The sequence below is a fragment of the Vipera berus genome (genome assembly GCF_964194415.1).
Source record: "Vipera berus genome assembly, chromosome: 5".
Lineage (NCBI taxonomy): Eukaryota > Metazoa > Chordata > Lepidosauria > Squamata > Viperidae > Vipera > Vipera berus.
In genome coordinates, this window is record NC_138207.1 from 52707753 (window position 1) to 52728731 (window position 20979).

The 20979-nt window shown below is 36.2% G+C and overlaps 2 protein-coding genes across 8 annotated transcripts in view; one reads left to right on the forward strand and one right to left on the reverse strand.

The window, feature by feature from the left end:
• Window positions 1–15027, forward strand: part of MXI1 (MAX interactor 1, dimerization protein) — a 69792-nt gene extending 54765 nt beyond the window's left edge. For 2 of the 3 annotated variants that reach the window (XM_081328413.1, XM_081328415.1), the window contains exons 4-6: window positions 2751–2865; window positions 4839–5010; window positions 7563–15027. In XM_081328413.1, coding sequence (XP_081184539.1) covers window positions 2751–2865; window positions 4839–5010; window positions 7563–7726 — 451 coding nt within the window. In that variant the 3' untranslated portion in view covers window positions 7727–15027. The remainder of the gene's footprint in view (window positions 1–2750; window positions 2866–4838; window positions 5011–7562) is intronic. The other variant, XM_081328414.1, reaches the window with a different exon arrangement.
• SMNDC1 (survival motor neuron domain containing 1) overlaps window positions 1–20979 on the reverse strand; it is a 61912-nt gene that overhangs the window by 20227 nt on the left and 20706 nt on the right. For 3 of the 5 annotated variants that reach the window (XM_081328416.1, XM_081328417.1, XM_081328418.1), the window contains exons 5-6: window positions 19951–20104; window positions 13990–19109 (exon numbers count right to left, since the gene is read on the reverse strand). In XM_081328416.1, coding sequence (XP_081184542.1) covers window positions 18972–19109; window positions 19951–20104 — 292 coding nt within the window. In that variant the 3' untranslated portion in view covers window positions 13990–18971. Of the gene's footprint in view, window positions 1–13989; window positions 19110–19950; window positions 20105–20979 lie in introns of those variants that run through there. The other 2 variants (XR_014026531.1, XR_014026532.1) reach the window with 1 other exon arrangement.

The window sequence follows — 20979 nt, forward strand, 5'->3', positions numbered from 1 at the left end:
CAGATATGTGTATTTTTAAAAACATTGTAGAACTCCTCCCTTTTTATTGCTTATTTTCCTTTAAAACAAACAGTACTTTTCAGCTGCAGTATTGTAATCATGGGAGGCTTATTCTACCAAATTTCAGTTTACTTACTCTTTTATTAAATGTATATGCTACCTGTCTTTAGTGGCCCAAAGCAGCTTAAATCAGCCCATTGCTTCATCCTCAATTTTTTTTGTTTTTATGATAGTAATCCTGTGAGATAAGTTAGGCTGAGACACACTGAATTATATTTGTAAAGTTGTATTTCCCTTCCTATACTAAGAATTCAAACTCACTTTATTTTATGAAGAACATATAATGCATTAGACTTCTGATCTAAAATTGCATTTTGGATTTTCTGATATGGATATGCTGAAGTGTTCATTTCTGCTGAGTTATCATCAGGACCTGATTCAATGTGTCAGCTGATGATCAAAGCAAAGAAATTACTAGTGAAAATTAATTCTGAAAGATGGGCATATGACACACATAATTAACATAATTTATATGCATATTGAAAAGCCAAGCTCCAGTTAATGTATACCTTTTACTCACTGCATGATAATATTAACATACAATATTCAGACGCCTTATTATTGTATCTTGTATTGGTTCTCTAAAACAGTAACTGGATGTTGCAAGTTAGTGAGAGGATTTAGGGAAAATAGGGATGACATTTATTTTGCTGGCTGGCCTAAAGTCGCTTTTAAAAAATTCTTGCATGTTTAGGTTTCTTTACTACTATAACCAGAATTAAAGTTAGAAATAATAAAAATTCTCCAACAGCTTTATATAATGGCCATCTCTTGTTTAACCAGCACAAGTAATCACATTTTCAATGAAAAAGAGGATGTTCCTTTGATTCAGGATAGTAATTGTAGGAAGCTGGCAAGTTAATATATGGGCAAATTGGTTGCCTTATTTGTATGGATGTCTCTTATTAAGCATACCATTTTCTTAGTGTAGAGCAATGTATTTTATGGATGGTTTTTCTGCAACATGCAAGAATTCTCTATCTTCTATATTTATGTGTGGAAACACAAGGTTCTAGTTTCTGTACCTTTTGTTTCTCATACATCCTGTCCTCTAACTGTAGCTAACGTATAAAAACTGGAGTTGCCAATTCAGAGGCACATCATATCCTGATTGCCAACTCCAAATATGGGGGCACAAGGATGCAGCTGAGCATGAATCAGTTGGACAGCTGGAATTTTGGAAAGTTATGGAGGAGATTGCTGGCAGTCATACTAATGTTTTCACTGAGAATGGTAAATTGGGTAGCTGCATAGTTCTATGCATGGAATAGCCTAAATAAATAAGACAGAAGCCAAATAATTTAACAATTGTTTTGCAGTTATCTTGCTGAAACGTTTTAATCACACCACGGCACTTTCTCTATAAGGTTAGAAATGAAGAAAGCATAAAAAAACTGCAGTGACTTTGCTCAAATTTGATAATCTCCAAATCCATTGGTCAAAGTGGGAATTCTAGTCCAACTTATTCTGGGGAATGCCAATTTAGAAAAAGTGGGTTGTATTAAAAATGTGGAGTGGCAAGTTGCTGCAGCCTTCCCTTTCTTTGTTAAAGTAATCATGAGTAGTTTAAGCAGAGTATGTGGGTGAGAACAAAGAGGAACCGAGATTGTCAACCATTTTAATTTCCAGGAATGCATGATAGGTGTAATTTATTTTTCTTTGAGCATTCTTTTGTCCACTGGAGTAACATGGAACTATCAGAATTTGCCAGTTAAGATGAATGATATTTAATTTAATTTAATTTAATTTAATAGTTACATTTATATACCGCCCTATTCCCTGAGGACTCAGGGCGGTTTACAGGAAATTAAAAAATCCACCATACAAAAGTTAAAAAAAACCAAATTAAAAAATATTAAATTGACCCTGTATACTTAAAACCCCAATTAAAAATTTCTCCTCAGCCTGGGCCCGAGAGCTCAAAGAGCCAGGTCTTCAGGCCCCGGCGGAATGATCGGAGGTCGGGGGCAGTCCTCAGCTCCACCGGCAGCTGGTTCCAGAGGGCAGGCGCTCCCACTGAGAAGGCCCTATCCCTGGGTGTCACCCGCCAGCAATCTCTCACCGGCGGCACCCTGAGCAGACCCTCCCTGTGGGAGCGCACTGGGCGAAGGGCGTTTGATGCCGGCAGCAGGTGTTCCCTCAAATAGCCCGGACCCAGGCCATGTAGGGCTTTATAGGTAATAACCAGCACCTTGAATTTCACCCGGAGGGCAACCGGAAGCCAATGCAGCTCGCGGAGTAGAGGTGTTACATGGGAGTATCGGGAGACCCCCATTACAACTCGCGCGGCCGCATTCTGCACCAGTTGAAGCCTCCGAGTGGTCTTCAAGGGCAGCCCCATGTAGAGAGCGTTACAGTAGTCCAGACGGGAGGTAACAAGCGCATGAGTAACTGTGCGTAGGGCGTCTCGGTCCAGATAGGGACGCAACTGGCGCACCAGGCGAACCTGTGCAAAAGCCCCCCTGGTCACGGCTCCTATGTGGTAATTATTAAATATCAATAGTGAAATAATTCAATATGCTACATTTTTTCCCCAAATACCTGTCAGAGTCACCAGCTATGCTTGTTAGAACACCAACCTCAAAGTGTTCCCACATTTTACAGTAGAAGCCAATGTGATATTATTTAGGAAACTATTTGAAGAAGGCAAGTTTCAGTTCACAATGTATCTCTGCACCTTTTCCTCCCAGACGAGCCCATCTCCGCCTGTGTCTAGAACGCTTAAAAGTTCTGATACCATTAGGACCTGACTGCACCAGACACACAACCCTTGGACTACTCAACAAAGCCAAAGCACACATTAAGGTAAGAGGAGCATCAGTTTCCATTTATAATAATATTTCAGTTACCCCACTAGCCATAATTGCAGGTAAGATTATCATCTTCCTCAGAGAGTTCACATCATGACGTTGTTATAATGCCTTTAAAAGCATGTCCCAGCATTTTTGTGGCACTATTTTTCTCAGTAAATTTGCAGAATTTATTTGTTCCCTAAGGAAGTCTGGTATAGAAATTGTAGAATCTGAAGTCTGGTATAGAAATCATTGACCTAACATTCAGCATATAATTGCTTAAATACCATCTTTTAAACGTCACAAATCATTTAAAACTCCTGAATACCACAGTTCTACAAAATACAATTAAGAAATGTTAAGAGAAATGTATATTGTATCATTGGTACTATCAATTGTCATTGTGCTTCATCTAACAAAGTGTTTTCTGTGAAGTTCAATATTGCTTGTTGAGATAGTATAGAAAGACCCAGGGGCGTACCTATGTTTGAATACCCAAATAGCATGGCACATCTATCAAGATAATTTCTAAATTAAATGAAGATTTATTTCTCTGTTTCCATCCTAAACTGTATTCAGGCATCTGACAAATACATACTAGGATATGTTTATCATTGAAGTTATTCATGACTTTATGATCATAGGTTATTTTTTATATTTTTAAATACAAAAGATATGATGGCAATAGCATTATTCAGAAACTATTAATCCCAGATATATTGTATATACCAGTACCATTGTGAAACAATAGTAAAAGCAAAATGCTAAGTATGTGGCTGAAATCATATAAAACATACTATGCAAGAGTTCTATCGTGCCTTAATGATTTCCTGAAAATATTATTGACTACCAACCATGTTTAACCATATTTCTTCAACCTACTAATGTTACTGTCCACAGTTAACTTAGAGAGCATGAACTTAGGAAAGGCCATGCTGAAGAGTGTTCCAGAGTTTAGGTTATACTTACTAGTGAAGCATCAAGTGAGATAATCTAAACCACATGGAGCAGCAACCAGAGTCAGTTATACAGAACAGGCCATTCTCTGCACAGCTCTATGTGCCACTGAGCAGGCCAGAAGACAATATTACTGACCTAAAGCAAGCAGCAAGTGTTAATTATTCAAATCTATATATTCTCTTTACATTGTATTTACAATATATGGGAACTGCATTTGGAAAATAAATACAGGCCCTAATAACAAGCAAACAAAAAAAGAAATTTATTTAAAAAGAGCATAGCAGGTGCCCTGGTTACAGTCTTTCTGACCCTTCCCTGATGTGTGTTCTTCTTTTTTTTTTTAAAGAGTAGTGCCAGGCTCACAGGGATCAGGATGTGCTTAAACACTTTGGAACAGCTCAAGCTTAGCAGGGAGGGAAACCCTGCTTACTTAAATGAATGGCATTAGCCTGAGATGACTTGGAGTTATGCAACTTGCTGGCCATCAAGAAACCCTGTGTATTGGCCTGGTAAGATTTCCCAGCTGTGATGAAAGGAGTCTGCAGTAGATTACATAAATGACTGGTCAAATGAGGAACTGCTTCAAAGACATAGCTGATAAATTAAGTAGTGAAGGTACATGTGCTTCTTTACTTGTGATGCTTTTTCCTATTAAATTATCTGAATGGAGACTGGGCAGTGATGGAAAGAACTAACCGTGCTCTACCTGATCCTCTCCTTTTCATTACTCTAAGATTGGACTGAGAAGCAATTATTTTTGTAGGGTTGACACTACTTTTCCTTACTTGCAAGGATGCCATTTAAGGGCATATATCTGACACATAACTATACAGCAGCACATATGTGATATATCATTCATACTCTTCATCTTTGCCAAAAACATATTTCCAATTTTCTCTGTAGTCATAAACATCACCAAATTACCTTCTGACAAAGCTCTCAAAATAAGAACTGAATATTAGTAAATAAAATGGGGAAAGTGCTGGGGAAATCCAGACAATGAAAAGCAATCTTTTATCATGGCAGAAACTTGAAGAAGCCGACAGGAGAAGCCAGCATCAACTTGAGAACCTGGAAAGAGAGCAAAGGTTCCTAAAGCGACGATTGGAGCAGTTGCAAAGCCCTCAGGACATCGAGCGAATACGAATGGACAGCACTGGATCAACCATGTCCTCAGATCGCTCTGATTCAGAGCGAGGTCAGTATTTGATCCCTCCATATGTTGGTTAAAGACACAAAATGTTCACTTCTCTTTGCTCCATACAATTTCTTTGCATCAACTGATTGGTAATCATAATTTCATTCAGATTGCAAGATGAATGAGGCACGACTTGAGTGAGTCTTGTTTGGAAGCCTATGTCATTTAGGAGTCCTTATATCCCTATTAAATTTAGATGTTAAAAGTTGTTTAATTTTGGTCTCTATCTAAAATATATTTGATGTTTTTTGCCCATTTAAGTTGAATTCATACAAGTATCAGCAACTTCCAGGTCTACAAGATACCTACTTAAAATAATTTAGTCTTATGTACAGTACTTCATAAGTACAAAGACTCTTTCTGTATCTGTTTAAAAATGTATATGGTAGACCTGCAATGGACAACTATCTGACCAAGTAGTTACACTCCGGAACATTTATTACTTGATTAATTGTCATTTGTACTCATTCCCTCTGTTTAATCCTCCAAATTTGCCAAGATATAAATTCAATTTTCTTGAGAGTTAAAAACAGCACTAATGATATTCTAGCAGAGCTTTCAAATTAATATGTAGTATTTGGATACCGTTTATTTTCTCATGATACTATCATGATTTTTTGACAGGAAAGGCATCAATGCTAAGATATCACAAGATTATTTGCACATCATCCAGAAGCAGCTTTCACTAGAATGATGAGACTGATATAAATACAATTATCTTTAGCTCTACTTAGGGATTCAAGTCAAAAAGTGCTAATGGTAAACATTGCATCCATCAAAAGTTATTCAAATCAATGGTATATTCTCAAGATGTTCATGCAAATAGGCAAATGTCTATAGGAAAAAAACCTGTGTGTGGCTACTGAATTCTGCACTGGCTAAAAAAAATGGTAGTACAGGACTCTGTTCTACATGAAACAAACTAGTCATAATTCTATGGGCAAAGATTTTCCCTTACTATGAATACGCCGAGAGGATTAACTTTAGGGTGAAGAGAGAACTTACTTTGAAGTTTTACATGTGTAGAGGTTTTTTCCTTTCTCTTTCTGAATAGAGCCAGAGGCTTCTCTTAGCTTAACAATTATATATTGGGATTCTTGCTTTATGAAATTAAGACAATAAATCACCTTTTTTTAGGCATTACGCTCAAACTGATATAATAGGGAAGGGAGAGGTCAACAACTATGTGGGATGATATCCCTGTTAGAATATTTGATTTTAACATTAATTCATTTACACGTGTTTCTCAGTAAGACAGGTTGCTGCTGCTTCTTAGATGAAAGTGCAATTCAAGAATTAAATGCATAGTAGTAGGTATTTCCCCTCAAAGTTTTTATTATCCTGAGTGTGTTGAGGCTCCATGCTGGATAAACCAAAAGAATGTGGGTTTTTTTTTCCTAACACGGCATACATTTGGGCTTATCTGGGTCCAAATGCCACTGTATTTTTGCAGATTTTTTTCAAGGCCATCCCATCTGCCCTAGCCACCTTAAAAATATTTTTTCAAAAAATCTGATCAGAAAGTATTTCTAATTACTTTGAGCAGCTGATAAACTGATACTTTAGCCCACTCGGAACCAGTTCCCTCACAAAAGGAAAAACTGGGAGCCGCAAAAAAATGTGTGCACATGCGCGTACATGCGCGCATGCACAGAACAGGGTTTGACTGAAGAGTGGAGCCAAGGCGAGATATGCACCTACCCTGCATATTTGAATTGATTGGTTGAACTTTTTTAGTCCCACTTTTTTTTTTTTGGACTGCAAATGGCAGAAGACTGGGAGCCGCAGGAGATGGCTGAAAGAGCCGCATGTGGCTCCGGAGCCGCGGGTTGCAGACCTGTGCTTTAGCCTTTAGCCATTCTCGTCTCTTAGCCTAAAATACCTCTGGAGCTACATAGATCGAGAATATCTTTGAGAGACCTAGACAACACTGCAACAACAGAGGCTAGAGCTTTACTAGAATAGAAAACTCAGTTAATCAAGAGAATTTAGGCAACACTACCCTTCTTGTTTCACAAACATTCCCAATGATCCATGCTTTCCTTCTATGATCTTCTGTTATTTTGCATTACTTCTTCAAATTCTTAATGTGAAACTTTAAATCTTCAAATACACAAAGAAGTTTTATTTTGTGAACAGCACACCTATCTTGGTGTACAGTACTGCTCCTTAATGTAGACCGAGAAATCTGTTTGGGGCGAGTGGATAAAAGTCTATTCATGTATAGAATATTGAATTAGTATCTATCAGTTTAATCCAAGACACTGTGACCAGATATAAATATTAAATTAGCAATCAGATGATAGTTGGCTATTAATACAAATTTGTAAAAAAAATGAATGCTGTCTAATCTCTTGTAATTCTTTCAAAATTCTTATCAATATCACAAAGCACTTTTCTCTCTTTTGCTCATCGTTTTTGCAAAGATCTCATCATGCAACTTTACAATAACTCCTGAGGATGTGGCTGGAATGAACCTAGATTCTTCAGGCAGGGATGGTCTTAAATAAACTTGTTCTGATACTAATTTGAGACTCTCTTTTTTTCCCCAGAAGAAATTGAAGTGGATGTGGAAAGCACAGAGTTCTCCCATGGAGACGTGGATGATATCAGCACAACCAGTACAAGTGACATTGATGATCACAGCAGCTTGCAGAGCATTGGGAGTGATGAGGGTTACTCCAGCGCTAGTGTCAAGCTCTCCTTCACTTCCTAGAGCCTGGTGCTAGAGCTGAGCAACTGGTTTCTTTGGGGCAACTGAGTTTCATATGGCAGAGCTCTTAAGATACAGTATTTTTCTTACCCAACCCACCCTTCAACAGCTAAGCTTGGAGAGACACAACTTTAGAATAGCTCCATGGGTCCATGGAAGAGTGGGAAGCTAGCAGGGGAACCAATTAATCTTTATTTGACCATAATCCAAAATTTTTGACTTAGTGCTAAACTTCAGGTTAATTTCAAATCCAGGACACCATTCCAGTTACATATAGCTGGACTGAGATTTTCCCATCAGCAATGGATACCTATATTGAAAGATGGATTGGATGGGAAACTTGGCTGTTCAGGTGCTTGCATTTTAATTTGTCACAGTTCCCATGTTCAAAATTAACAAACTTGTTATAAGACCCTTGTGGTGCTAAAAATAAATAATATAAAGTATGTCCAATATCTATGGTAATCTAACATATCTGGGATGGCTGTATGTTGGTCCCAAATGATGGGATAAAGTAGCCACAGTGATATAGTTCATTAGATGAACCACTTCCAATGCATTTGCACAATACTTTGAAGTTGTTTTTTAAGCTCCTTTTTAAAATTCTTTAAATTCCATCAATTTATTTTTTTCTTTAATATAATATAATATAAGCAGTTAGTAGATTTCCTGTAGCCTCACCAGCAAAAGTTAGTCCAGTCAGCATCTTTTATTAACTGGATATCTCCAGCCATCTTTGATCATTATTATCTGAGAAATGTAATAATAGCAAGAAGCTCTGCTTATACCTTATGAGAGGTGCTGCAAATCTGGAAGCACTTCCCATTCAGTTCAATGTTTCAGCTGGACATGGTTTCAAGGCAAGAAACTTGGGCTGTATGATTTTACCACTAGATTATTGAGTTGTAGCAGGCCACCACAGGTGCAACCATGCTCTGGATTCAGTGGCTGAGCTAGAATGATTCTCCTGATACAGAGGGTGTGAGAGAGAGAGACCAGTCTGTAAAACAAGTGATGATGTGCAGAAAGACACAAGTCTCCATTCTGAGCCACAGTTACCTATTTTTTTTCTTTTGCAAATTATTTTGATAAACATTTGTAAATGTTTGGATGAGATAACCTATACGTGACAATGTATTTCTAGATCTCCTAGGCATGATCCTGCAAATCTCTTTTATAATTAACACCAATTGAAAGGGACTTGTTTTTCTGCTGCCATGCACAAGATGAACAGGGACTCTTTTTGGTTTTATGGCTCTACCTTTTGGATTCCCTTTGCAGACTTTGGCACCTGGATTTCTAATATAATCTTGGGTCCATAGCTAGGAAGCATCTGGACTTAATAATCTGCTAGGTTGATTCCAATTTCTCCTGAGCAGAAACTGTTGTTGCTTTGCAGTTAAAGAATAAGATTGTATCCAATGTTTTTATCATTGTTTTTATTTTGAACTTTCTAACCTGCACTTTGAGGTCTCTGCTTCTCTTTAAGCTTTTTAACCACAGAGATACCTATTACTGTTCCTTTACCAAGTTTAAACTTTATTCTTTATTTTGAGACTTCATTTATGACACTTATTTGAGGATTTTTTTTGGAGGGGGTGGTAGTAATTTGCCTGTCCCCCAATTACTAAGGGAAAAAAAATGAAAAGTAAAAAAATGCTTTATAAACTCATAACTTATTGCTGATTATAATTACTGGTTGTTAATTTCAGTCCTGTAGATCTTTTAATTTTATTGTTTAGATAGGACTGGGTGACAAAAATAAAACAAAATAACCTCATTTAGCAGTACAGTGGAATTGTGTTTAAATGTTAGCATATGTTTCTGCTTAATAGTAGCACTTTAATACCATTAAACATTTCTGTATCTGAAATACATTTGTTCTGCCATGTTGGTCACTCATGAGACTCATGTTGTTTGTGCCTGGGAAAAAAAACCCTCTCCATTGGCCATGTGATTAGATACCCCCAATGACTTCTGTAGATCTTGTCTCAGTACTGTTACGTTGTGTGATTTAACCCCAATGTGTTAGGCATTTACCCCAGAGGTATTATTATATTGTATAACCTACCACTTTAGGACCTGTGTCATGTATTAGAGACATCATGCTGCCAGGTTTTATAGTGTGTTCATAGCTGGGGTTTTAATTCTTATGTTCATTAAAATCTGGTTGCAGTTACACATCTCTCTCTCCTATGGAATTAAAACTCAAGTAACACCAGTTTATATGGTAACCTCTCCCTCTAGTGGCTGAAATAGGAATTGTTAGTTTTAGTTAATGAGAGTAAAAATTTCAGTAAGAACCTTTTATAATTCTGAGGCCTATTAATATGGCTAGTGTCTTAGTGCAATTTGGTGGGATTGCAAGAATGAACACTGAAAACTCAAATATGTCGATCCGAATCTATGATTTCTTATCCCAGCAAAATAAACTTGTTTCTGTGATCTCAGATGCAGAAACTTACTTATTGTCTCTAAGCAAAAAGGCCTGACTTCAAATTTTAATGCTGTCTTCACCAGCCTACTGGGTTAGTGTGTTAGAACTAGAAAGGCAGGGCTGGATAATCAGTTCTAATACACTATCAATACAGGAGACAGGCAAGAGCCTGTTTGGAGAAACCTGATATAGTGGCTTGCATGAAAAAATAATTTCAAGAACAAGGGCTGAAGAAACAGCCTTGACTTAAAGTCTGGAAAGTTTGCCTCAAAGAATGCACAGCTTCTAGCTTAAATTAGGATCATGTAAAAATGGTTCTCCACCAATTTCCAATAAAGTATGTTTAGTTCTAATTCAAAACCATTCAATCATTCACTTTATGTCATAATCTTATTTGATTTGACTTGGTAAATAAGAAACTATAATGAAGATAGACATCTCTGGAGATAATATTCTTTCCTGTTTTACAAAGTGGAAAAAAGTGTTACATCATTTATTGAGTAGGGTGTACTGCAGCCAGCCTGTCATAATCTATTGAGAGGACATACTATATAATTTACATAAATGTGAACCCATGTCCTTCATTGTCCTTTTACATTTTGGGATGTTATACTTGTTCCTTATCTTCAATTCACAACCTTGTTATTTTTTTCCCACCATACAAAAATTGGATTCTGGTTTGGAATATAAACCTATGCAAGCAAGCTATGTTCCATGGGACTTACTCCCATTTGTATCTGCATCAAATTAAGCCTTAGATTCAGACATGAGGTTGTATACACTTTTGCATTTAAAATGCAGGGTAATTTTTTTATATAATGGGAGTGGTTGTATCGGCATCCAAGCAGGGCAGTCTGAGGCAAAACCTATTTTTCTGCTTTGGAAAATCTCTTCTGAAGGTGGCATTAGCTTTGGAGGAAAAAAAATGCTGCCAGTTCAAGATCATCTATGCATCTTGATGTTAGCCACCTGAAGAGGCTAAATAGAAATGCTATTCTCTTACATGTTTTGCTTTTATAATAAGCAGTTCAGACAGCCATCGTAGTATGATCTGAAAAAGTCACATTCACTGATACATCATTCCAGATCTGTGCCCTTATCTTCTACTTGGCAATACTGTGTGTATGAGAAGAATGATTCTGTATTTTAATGAAAAAAGATGCATGAGGGCATTTATACTTGTTACATTCAAAAAAACAACCAGGATTCTTATAGTTATTAAATTTTCACTTATGGCAAGTAAAATTGTTGTCCTTATGGCTTATACTGCTTCAGGCTGAGATGTTTTGTATTTCCTAGCTCTACTAAGTGAAAATTTCCAAGACTGAAACAGAATTTATATACATTTTACTTAAATATGTATATTGGATGTTTTTATGGATTATTTAGAGAGGTGTCCGCTGTATCTAAATTTACATCATTTGTGTCTATTTACGTGAATGGTATAATCTGCAGGAAAACTTCAATTATATTAGATAAATTATAGATTCCAAATGAAAAAATTGTCTGTTACTTCAAAAATGAGTCAAAGGAAGGGCTTACTATGTAATGAAAGCTATTGGGTACTTTTTCCTCCATGGTAACTTGGATCCAACTAGCAGCTAAATTTAACTTTTAAAAAAGTTTTGAATGCTAAATTCTAGCATATTGTAACTTGTTTTACCAACTAGTTTAATTATTTAAAAGTCCTGATTTTTAGAAGCCTGAAACCTGTCCTGGTTACTTTATTTTTTTTTGTCTTTAGTCTCCTTGTACAGAAGAGCTGGGGAATTCAGTTATATCCATATACCAATTCAGTTGGGCATATACCAAAAAGGAAAAAAATAGGGCTGTATACTTATGTGAAATAAAAGCAGACAAGTAAGGAAGTAAAAGCTTCAGAAAGCAGAAACATTTGGTATATGCTAATCAGGTCAAGACTTTTTACCGTGTTTCCCCAAAAAGATAAGACCCGGTCTTAATTATTTGCCTCCAAAAGAGACACCAGGTCTTATTTTCAGGGGGGTGGGGTGACTTTTCCACTCACCTCTGGCACCGACAGCTGGCCCAGTTTGATTTTTAGGTGTGTGCCTCGCCCTAAAACTACGGCTTATTTTGGGGGTAGGGCTTATATTAGGCCCACCCCAAAAGTCAAGCTAGGGCTTATTTTCAGGGTAGATCTTACTTTCGGGGAAGCACAGTAGGAGTGAATTAAACAGACAACTGGAAGCAATAGTTAAGTCACTTTTCATTCAGACGTATCCATTCTGTTTGTCTATCTCACTCTGTACAGGTAGTTTTTACGTTATGACTTTTTAATAACCAAGCAGCTACGCTGGCATTGAGAAAAGTGACTTACACCTGGTCCTCACTTACCACTGCAGCGTTCATGTGATCAATATTTGGGCACTTGGCAACCAGCATGTATGTACGACAGCTATGCCATCCTTTCCAGGGGGTTCCAGCAAGCAAAGTCAAAAAGGAAGATGTATTTGCTTAATAACCAGTTCTGTTCCCAATTGGGATCTTAAGCTGAGAACTACCTATTCTACATCAGTTGGTAAATGTAATATCCCAGGTATCCAAATTATGAAAAAATAATTTGGAAGAGTTTGTTTCCTTGTGTATACTAGCTGACATTTCCTTACAAAAAAAGGAATACTGAAAAATTTGTCAGCATTACCGGCTTTTTTTTTCTTTGCAGCTGTTTTTACTAAGAATCTTGAATTATTTGTACTATTTAGCTGGTCAAATCAGAAAACATATAAAGAATGTTTGGCATGTGCTAAGTTTTTTTTTAAAGGGATTCTAAAGATCCCTTAAAAGTTGTGCACATCTTTTAAAAAATAGCAAAGACACCAATACAGTATACTGAAGTAGTCCTAGATAATATCAGTTGGAAGTACCTCACTTTATTATGTAAATGCTTCCTTGTGCTTCAGATATTGGTATCATCTTTGGTATTCTTCCCTATCCTGCAGTAACATTAGTACAAATACAGTGTTTTGTTTTGAAATGTACTTCTAGGAATGTAACTGCAAACAGTAACTCTTGTCTCCAAAAGAAACAGGAGTTTTTATCTCAGGGCCAGTTCTCATTAGCACTGGACAAAGGAACTAAAAATACACTGATCAATTTTTCAAGATATGAGCCAACTCTTTTAGAAGCTTTCAAAAATAATGACTATTCTGTGCTATGCCAAAGGTTGAATTTATTAACAACTGAAGAAATAATCTGGCAGGATTTTTAGTGGTTATTGCTATGAGTTTATATGGCATTCACTGATCAGCTCACTCAATCTATACTTTATTTAGGGTATCTATAAATGTTAGAACAATAAGGCAAATAAAGACCCAACAGGGAAGACCCTATGACTACAAATAACTTGAACATTCTTAGCTCTAACTATTGTATTTATAGTTTATTTCTAGCAACAAAAGAAACTTAAAAGACCAAATACAATGATCCCTAAAAAAAGTAATCATAGAACAAAATTACTAAACCCCCATGAAGGAGCTTCATTAGGCTACTTCCTAATAGTATTTAAGTACACATAGCAAACAAGTCAGGAAGATGAAAGCCAATTCACTGCATCAACGCTACCAATTTCAGCTAATTTGTTAAGGGAGAGTATACAAAGCTGCAATTGGTCATAATGGGAATATATGCAGACATTTTTTCTTCGTAGTAACTTGCTGGATGTTTTAAATTGCTTATTAAGCTCCATTTGGAATATATTTCAAGTGAATGCAAGCTAGCATTTTGTATAAAATGTTTACCTATTACAATAAATATGTAATTCAAATAAATAGCAAGATAGTTATTTTTACAGACAAAACTACTCTGGCAGTGCTGACAGTGCTTTTATTGAAATTAGTTGGTACACAATATTGCACTCACTGAGTGACATGTTACTTGCGTTAAATTGCTTTTTGAAATCACAATTGCTAGAAATTACTTTCCATGTATTCTTTTCCTAACCACACCATGTAGATCTTGGATTTGTAAAAGATTATTCTTACTAAACTGAAGTATGTAAACGCTGCTTGTGATGTTCAAATCAACTCATAGCAAAAGAAATAATTCTAGTTTGATATCTTAGTTGGAAAATCCCAACATATTTTCTTGATTCCTAGAAAAAAAAAGCTTTTACTGTTTTGCTACTTAAAAGAAACAAGCTAATGAAATTGCAGTGTAATCTTACTAGCATTTAAGTGTGCAGCTATGATGACGGAAAGTAAATACAATTCAGGATCTTAAATCTAATGCACTCATTTTATCTTCTATCATGTTAGCCAGTATCTAATGCAAAAATTAGGGTTGTGCCACTATAATGCTACTCAGATATTTATCGGGAGAAAAAAAAATCAGGATTTTTTTTTCCATTTCTAATAAAATTATGGAATTCTTTTGCAATCTTTAAAGGGGGTCCCAATCACATGGTGCTATGATTCTACATAGTACTATGATATTGCACTAGTCTGAGAATGCAATTCCAATCCTAAACAAATGTATCCTGAACAAATACTGTACATTTTGACCACATATGAACTTCAGTGCAAGCTCACTTTTAAGGTGTCTTCTGTCACCTTTTCAATTCCTTTGAATTCGCCTGAACTATGGCAGTTATATTTTGATTCTGTAGCCAACTGGTACTTTTTGAGGATTTGAAAGCTACAAAATATCCCAATAAATCTCTAATATGCAGATTGACCAGTGCTAGTCTATAAAATAATACCGAAATGCTGATTCCATCTCTCTATCTGTAATGGTGCAGGGATGGTGCTGACAACACTGCTGCATTTTCATCATTGTAAACATAAGTCTTTTGTTTGTGGCCATCTATTTTTACTTGTTTAAATATATAAATAAATTTTATGACATTTTCTTTCAAGTAAGTTTGTTAATTTTTCTACTTTCTGGTATCACTTGTATTAATAGAAGTTCCCAGAACACAATCAACACCTTAACTCCAACGCTCACATGCTTTGAGAATTACAACCCAGCATTTCACATGGGTACAGCAGCATCTATGCTGGACACTCCTGGCCATGTTTGGTTGCGTGCTCAACACCTATAAAACAGATTAATTATGAGTTTTTCCCCCAGTATTCTTAGAGGAGCAAATTTCATGATGAATCACAAGTTGCTTTTGAAATGGTTTACAAGACATAACAGAATTTTATACCATGAGGGGGGAAATTATTTGATCCCCTGCTGATTTGGTATGTTTGCCCACTGACAAAAGAAATAATCAGTCTATGATTTTAATGGTAGCTTTATTTTAACAGTGAGAGACAGAATAACAAAAAAAATCCAGAAAAATGCTAGTTATAAATTGACTAGCATTTTAATGAGTGAAATAAGTATTTGATCCCCTATCAGTCAGCAAGGTTTTCTGGCTCCCAGTTCTTTTATACAGACAACAAGCTGAGATTTAGATTAGATTCCTAACTTTTGCTTGTTACCTGTATAAAAGGCACCTGTCCACAGAAGCAATCAATTAGATTCCAAACTCTCCACCATGGCCAAGACCAAAGAGCTGACAAGGATGTCAGGGACTAGATTGTAGACCTACACAAGGCTGGAATGGTCTACAAGACTATCGCCAAGCAACTTGGTGAGAAAGTGACAACGGTGCGATTATTCGCAAATGGAAGAAACACAAAATAATTGTCAATCTTCCTCAGTCTGGGACTCCGTGAAAGATCTCACCTCGTGGAATTTCATTGATCATGAGAATGGTGAGGAATCGGCCCAGAACTACATGGAAGGATCTTGTCAATGATCTCAAGGCAGCTGGGACCATAGTCACCAAGAAAACAATTGGTAACACACTACACTGTGAAGGACTGAAATCCTGCAGTGCCTGCAAGATCCCCCTGCTCAAGAAAGCACATGTATAGTCCTATCCGAAGTTTGCCAATGAATATCTGAATGATTCAGAGAACTGGGTAAAAGTGTTGTAGTCATATGAGGCCAAAATCGAGCTCTTTGGCATCAATTCAACTCGCCGTGTTTGGAGGAGGCATGCTGCCTATGACCCCAAGAACACCATCCCCACCATCAAACATGGAGGTGGAAACATCATGCTTTGTGGGTGTTTTTCTGCTAAGGGGACAGGACAACTTCACCACATCAAAGGGACGATGGACATGTACCATCAAATCTTGGGTGAGAATCTCCTTCCCTCAGCCAGGGCATTGAAAATGGGTCGTGGATGGGTATTCCAGCATGTCAAATGACCCCAAACACACGGCCAAGGCAACAAAGAAGTGGCTCAAGAAGCACATTAAAGTCCTGGAGTGGCCTAGCCAGTCTCTAGACCTTAATCCCATAGAAAATCTGTGGAGGGAGCTGAAGGTTCGAGCTGCCAAACGTCAGCCTTGAAACCTTAATGACTTGAAGAGAATCTACAAAGAATAGGACAAAATTCCTCCTGAGATGTTTGCAAATCTGGTGGCCAACTACAAGAAACATCTGACCTCTGTGATTGCCAACAAGGGTTTTGCCACCGAGTATGAAGTCATGTTTTGTGAAGGGGTCAAATACTTATTTCACTGACTGTTAAAATAAACCTACCATTAAAATCATACTGATCATTTCTTTGTCAGTGGGCAAACATACCAAATCAGCAGGGGATCAAATTATTTTTTCCCTCACTGTAAAGAAGCAATAGCTCAAGACCTATCTGGATACAAGAATTAGCTACAGATTCAGATCCTAAGCTCCTTTAGTGAATTCAGTTTGGGTATGTTCTTTACTTACAAAATTCTAGCTTTAAGCATTTCAAAAACTAGTTTTCCCAAATAAAGAAGCTATTTATCCATAAAATATTATAACACAAAGTTTGCAACTACGTTGTTCAGTTAGTACCCAATGCTCAAAATAGAGTCATATTATGTCCAAGATATATACCTTTATAAGAACATTTTTCTCATAAATGGTAAAACAAGCACATTTCTATCTGGATTACCCTTTTCCCCTACTCTTTAGTAACAGTATATCAACTTGTATCAAATCATTTTAACCAGGTTTTGGGGACATAGCAAACAAATTTTAAACACTTTATTTTAATAAAAGTTACATACAAAACTGAGATCAACACAGTAAAAAAAATTACTTTGCCTTTTTGTTGACGGGAAGAATCTATAGTTGGATTATAATCTATTAGTTATGGATTTAAATGCTGATAAACTGGCAGACTTTCACTAATGTGTGTATCAACAAGTATTGATGTTACCTGATTTTAATTCAGAAAACAAATTACAAAAGGGAACTACAATGTAACAGACATAAGCATTGGCCTTCAGATTAAGGAGCAAGAATTACTTCTGAATTATTTAGTAGGAGTAATAACTAAATTCACTCTTGTTCATTGACACCATATTTTACAAAAATATTTATCTACACTGTATACAGGGCTATACATTAACTTTTTCTCTCAAACACATTTGCAAGATTAAAAGATGCCATTGCTACCCTAAGTATTACACATAGCGAAGGGAAGCAATTTCATCCAGAATATACAAGAATGAAAGAACATTTACGCGTGGTTTTCCAAATAAAATCAAGAACGTTCAGCTAAAGTAATACAGTTGAATTGTGGCATTATTGGGAGAGAACACCATCTATACTTAAATATAGCTGGATCAACTTTAAAACTGAGTAAGCACTAAATGACTTTTTGCAGTATGTTTGTTAAATAACTGCATCATAATAACCCATTACATTTTCAGTGAAAATAACTACTTCCAAGTGTATAATTCAAATCTCCCAGTTTTAAAATGCTAGTCCATCCTTGAAAATTATGAGAAAAACCTATGCAGATCATAGCTAAGTTCTTATTAACTTTAACTTCTATAAATACACTTTCCAGTTTGCCAGTGTTAAGCATGTTTTCTGAAAAGATCCTCTGCCTTTTTCCACTTACAAAATTTGGTATTTAGAAACGCAGTACAAATCAGCCAGTTCCTTTTTTTTTCTCCACAGAGAAAACTCACTCTCATTCATGAGTTTTTAACTATAGCAAAATGTTTTGCAGGGTTCTAAGCTACTCCATACTCAATATTAAGATCTCATATGTAGTTAGGGTGGAGGAATCTCCCAGTTCTTGCACCGGGTTTGGAGTGACTTGAGACGTTGTGATACATTTTGATGCTTTCTAAGCCTCTCTAACATGTCTGAATCCATCTATCTTTAACCAGCTAAAGCAATGGATATAGAATCATACAGCACTAATGAAAGGATGTGAGATTTGGGGCCAATTCCTCATCTTGAGGAAAGTCATGGTTAAGCATGAAATCTGTCTAGCTGTCTTTACCAAGGTTGTAGGTCTAGGTTTCTGCTCTTTCAGATGAAAAACACTTCCTATCAGCACATTCCAGTCTATATTCAATCAGAGTAAAATCCCAATAAATATCTCAATTGTATTATTTCTGAACAAATAAAGAACACCTAATAATGCTCTTGCAGGAAGGTAATATGACTGTTAGATATCAAAAAGAGCAAAAATGTGGGATAATTATTTTATTACATCCTTGTTTGCTTGATAGCATTTTCAGTATGTGCCTGAGTAAACACTGTATCAGACTGAAAGCTTCAAAATATTGTAAAGGGCATTTCTTCAACACTCAAAGTTGTGCATATCTATACAAAATTTTAGAACAATAACGGGGTCATCTGAATATTTGTAATAATTAAGGCTTGTACCAGCAAAAGCCAAATGATGGCAACACCATTTTCATTACACACCAATTGTTTACTGTTAGAAAAATATAACAATAAAAAGATAAATGTAAAGCCCTGCAAATATGACAATTTCCCCCTTAATTACTGGGGCATCAAATGTCTAACATTATACTTTGATGTATCTTGGTACTGTGTCATAGGTTTGTCTGCAATTCCACAGGTCCCAACTCCAACCTTCCCTGTAACACTCTCAGGAGAAGCAAAGATACTCCGCTTTACCTGTGGAACAAATTAAAAATACAATTTTAATTACTTTGAAAATGCAACAACTAATAAATTACTATATCAACAATGCAGTTTATCAGTGATTAAACATTCTGAATCATATACATTTTATCTATTTGGCTTATTTCTATACAAAGTGATTGATTAAATTATACTTCACTGGCCCATACAAAACTTAACAATCTGAGATACACAAAACATCATTTAAGATTTACAACAGCAGCATAAAAGCTTGTTCAAAACATTTCAAATTCAAAATGTTCTGAGAAGATTGCTTTATTTTGGAAATGCTCTGTACTCAAATAACAAGGTTCAAATTCAAACTATAGAGCTATTCTGAGTACCAAATAACTCTCAGATGATCAATATACCTATTTTAGTCTAGAACAGGGGTTTCATCTGGAAGCTGCGCCCGCCCCATTCCCGGCAATGGCAAAACTGTCCTGATACATTGCGCAACATCACGTGACATCACAAGTTTGACATGTCTGGCCTAGAACTACTGGAATTCAAAATATTGCCCTAAAGCTTTATACCGTCCATGTTTAACTTTCTATTAGTTTATCTTGTAAAATTGCAAACTGTTAAAAAGGTGAAAAATACTATTACGAAATCCCTCATATTTTTTCTGGAAAGTTTTTCAGGAAATGGTTTGCCATTCCTTTCTTATAAGGATGACACAGAATGGCTGGCCCAAAGTCACCTAGTTGGCCCTTTGTGCTTGAGCACTAGGAGTCACGATCTCCTGGTTTCCAGCCTGGTGGCTTAACCATCACAGCAAACTAGTTGTCCTATCTCTACAGCTCCAATACACTAATATGCATGCCATACGCACCTGGCCTTTTTTATTTTTTGAATATGCTCTATTGTTGAACTGCTGCCATTTGACTTTCTGATCTTCTCGTTCCTGCTCTAGTTCTTTGATACGCTGGGCCTTTTTCAAAGCTTTCTTCTTTTTATATTCTCGTTGTTGAGCAATCATTTCTTTTCTAGAAAGTAAAAGGTCATTGAAGATTACTTATGTAGTTCATAACCTAGTTACCTAGCCTAATTTGTTATAAATTCACTTTTATTCTCAGAATATGTAGACAAAAGCAAGGATACACTGATTAAGAGAGTCTCACCTTGTACTAGGTGAATGTAAAGATAAACTCTCAGTACAATGGGCTTCAGCTGTCCGCGCCTATTTCATTCTCCAGCTGCTGAGTGCTGTCATTCCTTCTGTAAAGCAATCTGTGCACTGCAAGTTTCAATAAAGCACAGCAATCCCACTTTCATACACTACGAACAAAGCTCTTTTAGAAGTCAGCTGAAACTAGCTAGCTTGCTTCTTGTGACCGGAACTCTAGAACTCAACTCAAAAGTTGTTCCAAGATAAAAAAATTCACAAATTTTGTATAGAAAATACTTAATTTTGATCAAGCATTACAGGATTAATTTTATTCATCAAATTCATATTAAAAAATTCAGTCATAGAGCAAACACAAGCATTACAGGATAACAGTATATAATATGTTATACTTCAACCTTTCCAAACCTGGAATAAATTCCATTATCCTCAGGCAGAATCAGATTACGGAAGGCTGACTTAAAACAGTCAACATAATCCTGTATTTAGGTGCTGCATAGTCACAGTACCAGTTCAGCACTAGGATTAATGAAGTCATTTTCAATAGACCAATGGACTTTCAGTTAGGTAGCAAATTTCATATAAATAATTAATTAATTAAATAAAGTCTTTATTGATTAGCCCTTGGGCATATCAAAGTGCAAAGTTCCAGCAACAAATTGTTACTAAAATTTGATAAAAGCAATTGGAATTTGATTAAAATACAATTTATAATGGGGCAAATTTCATATCTTA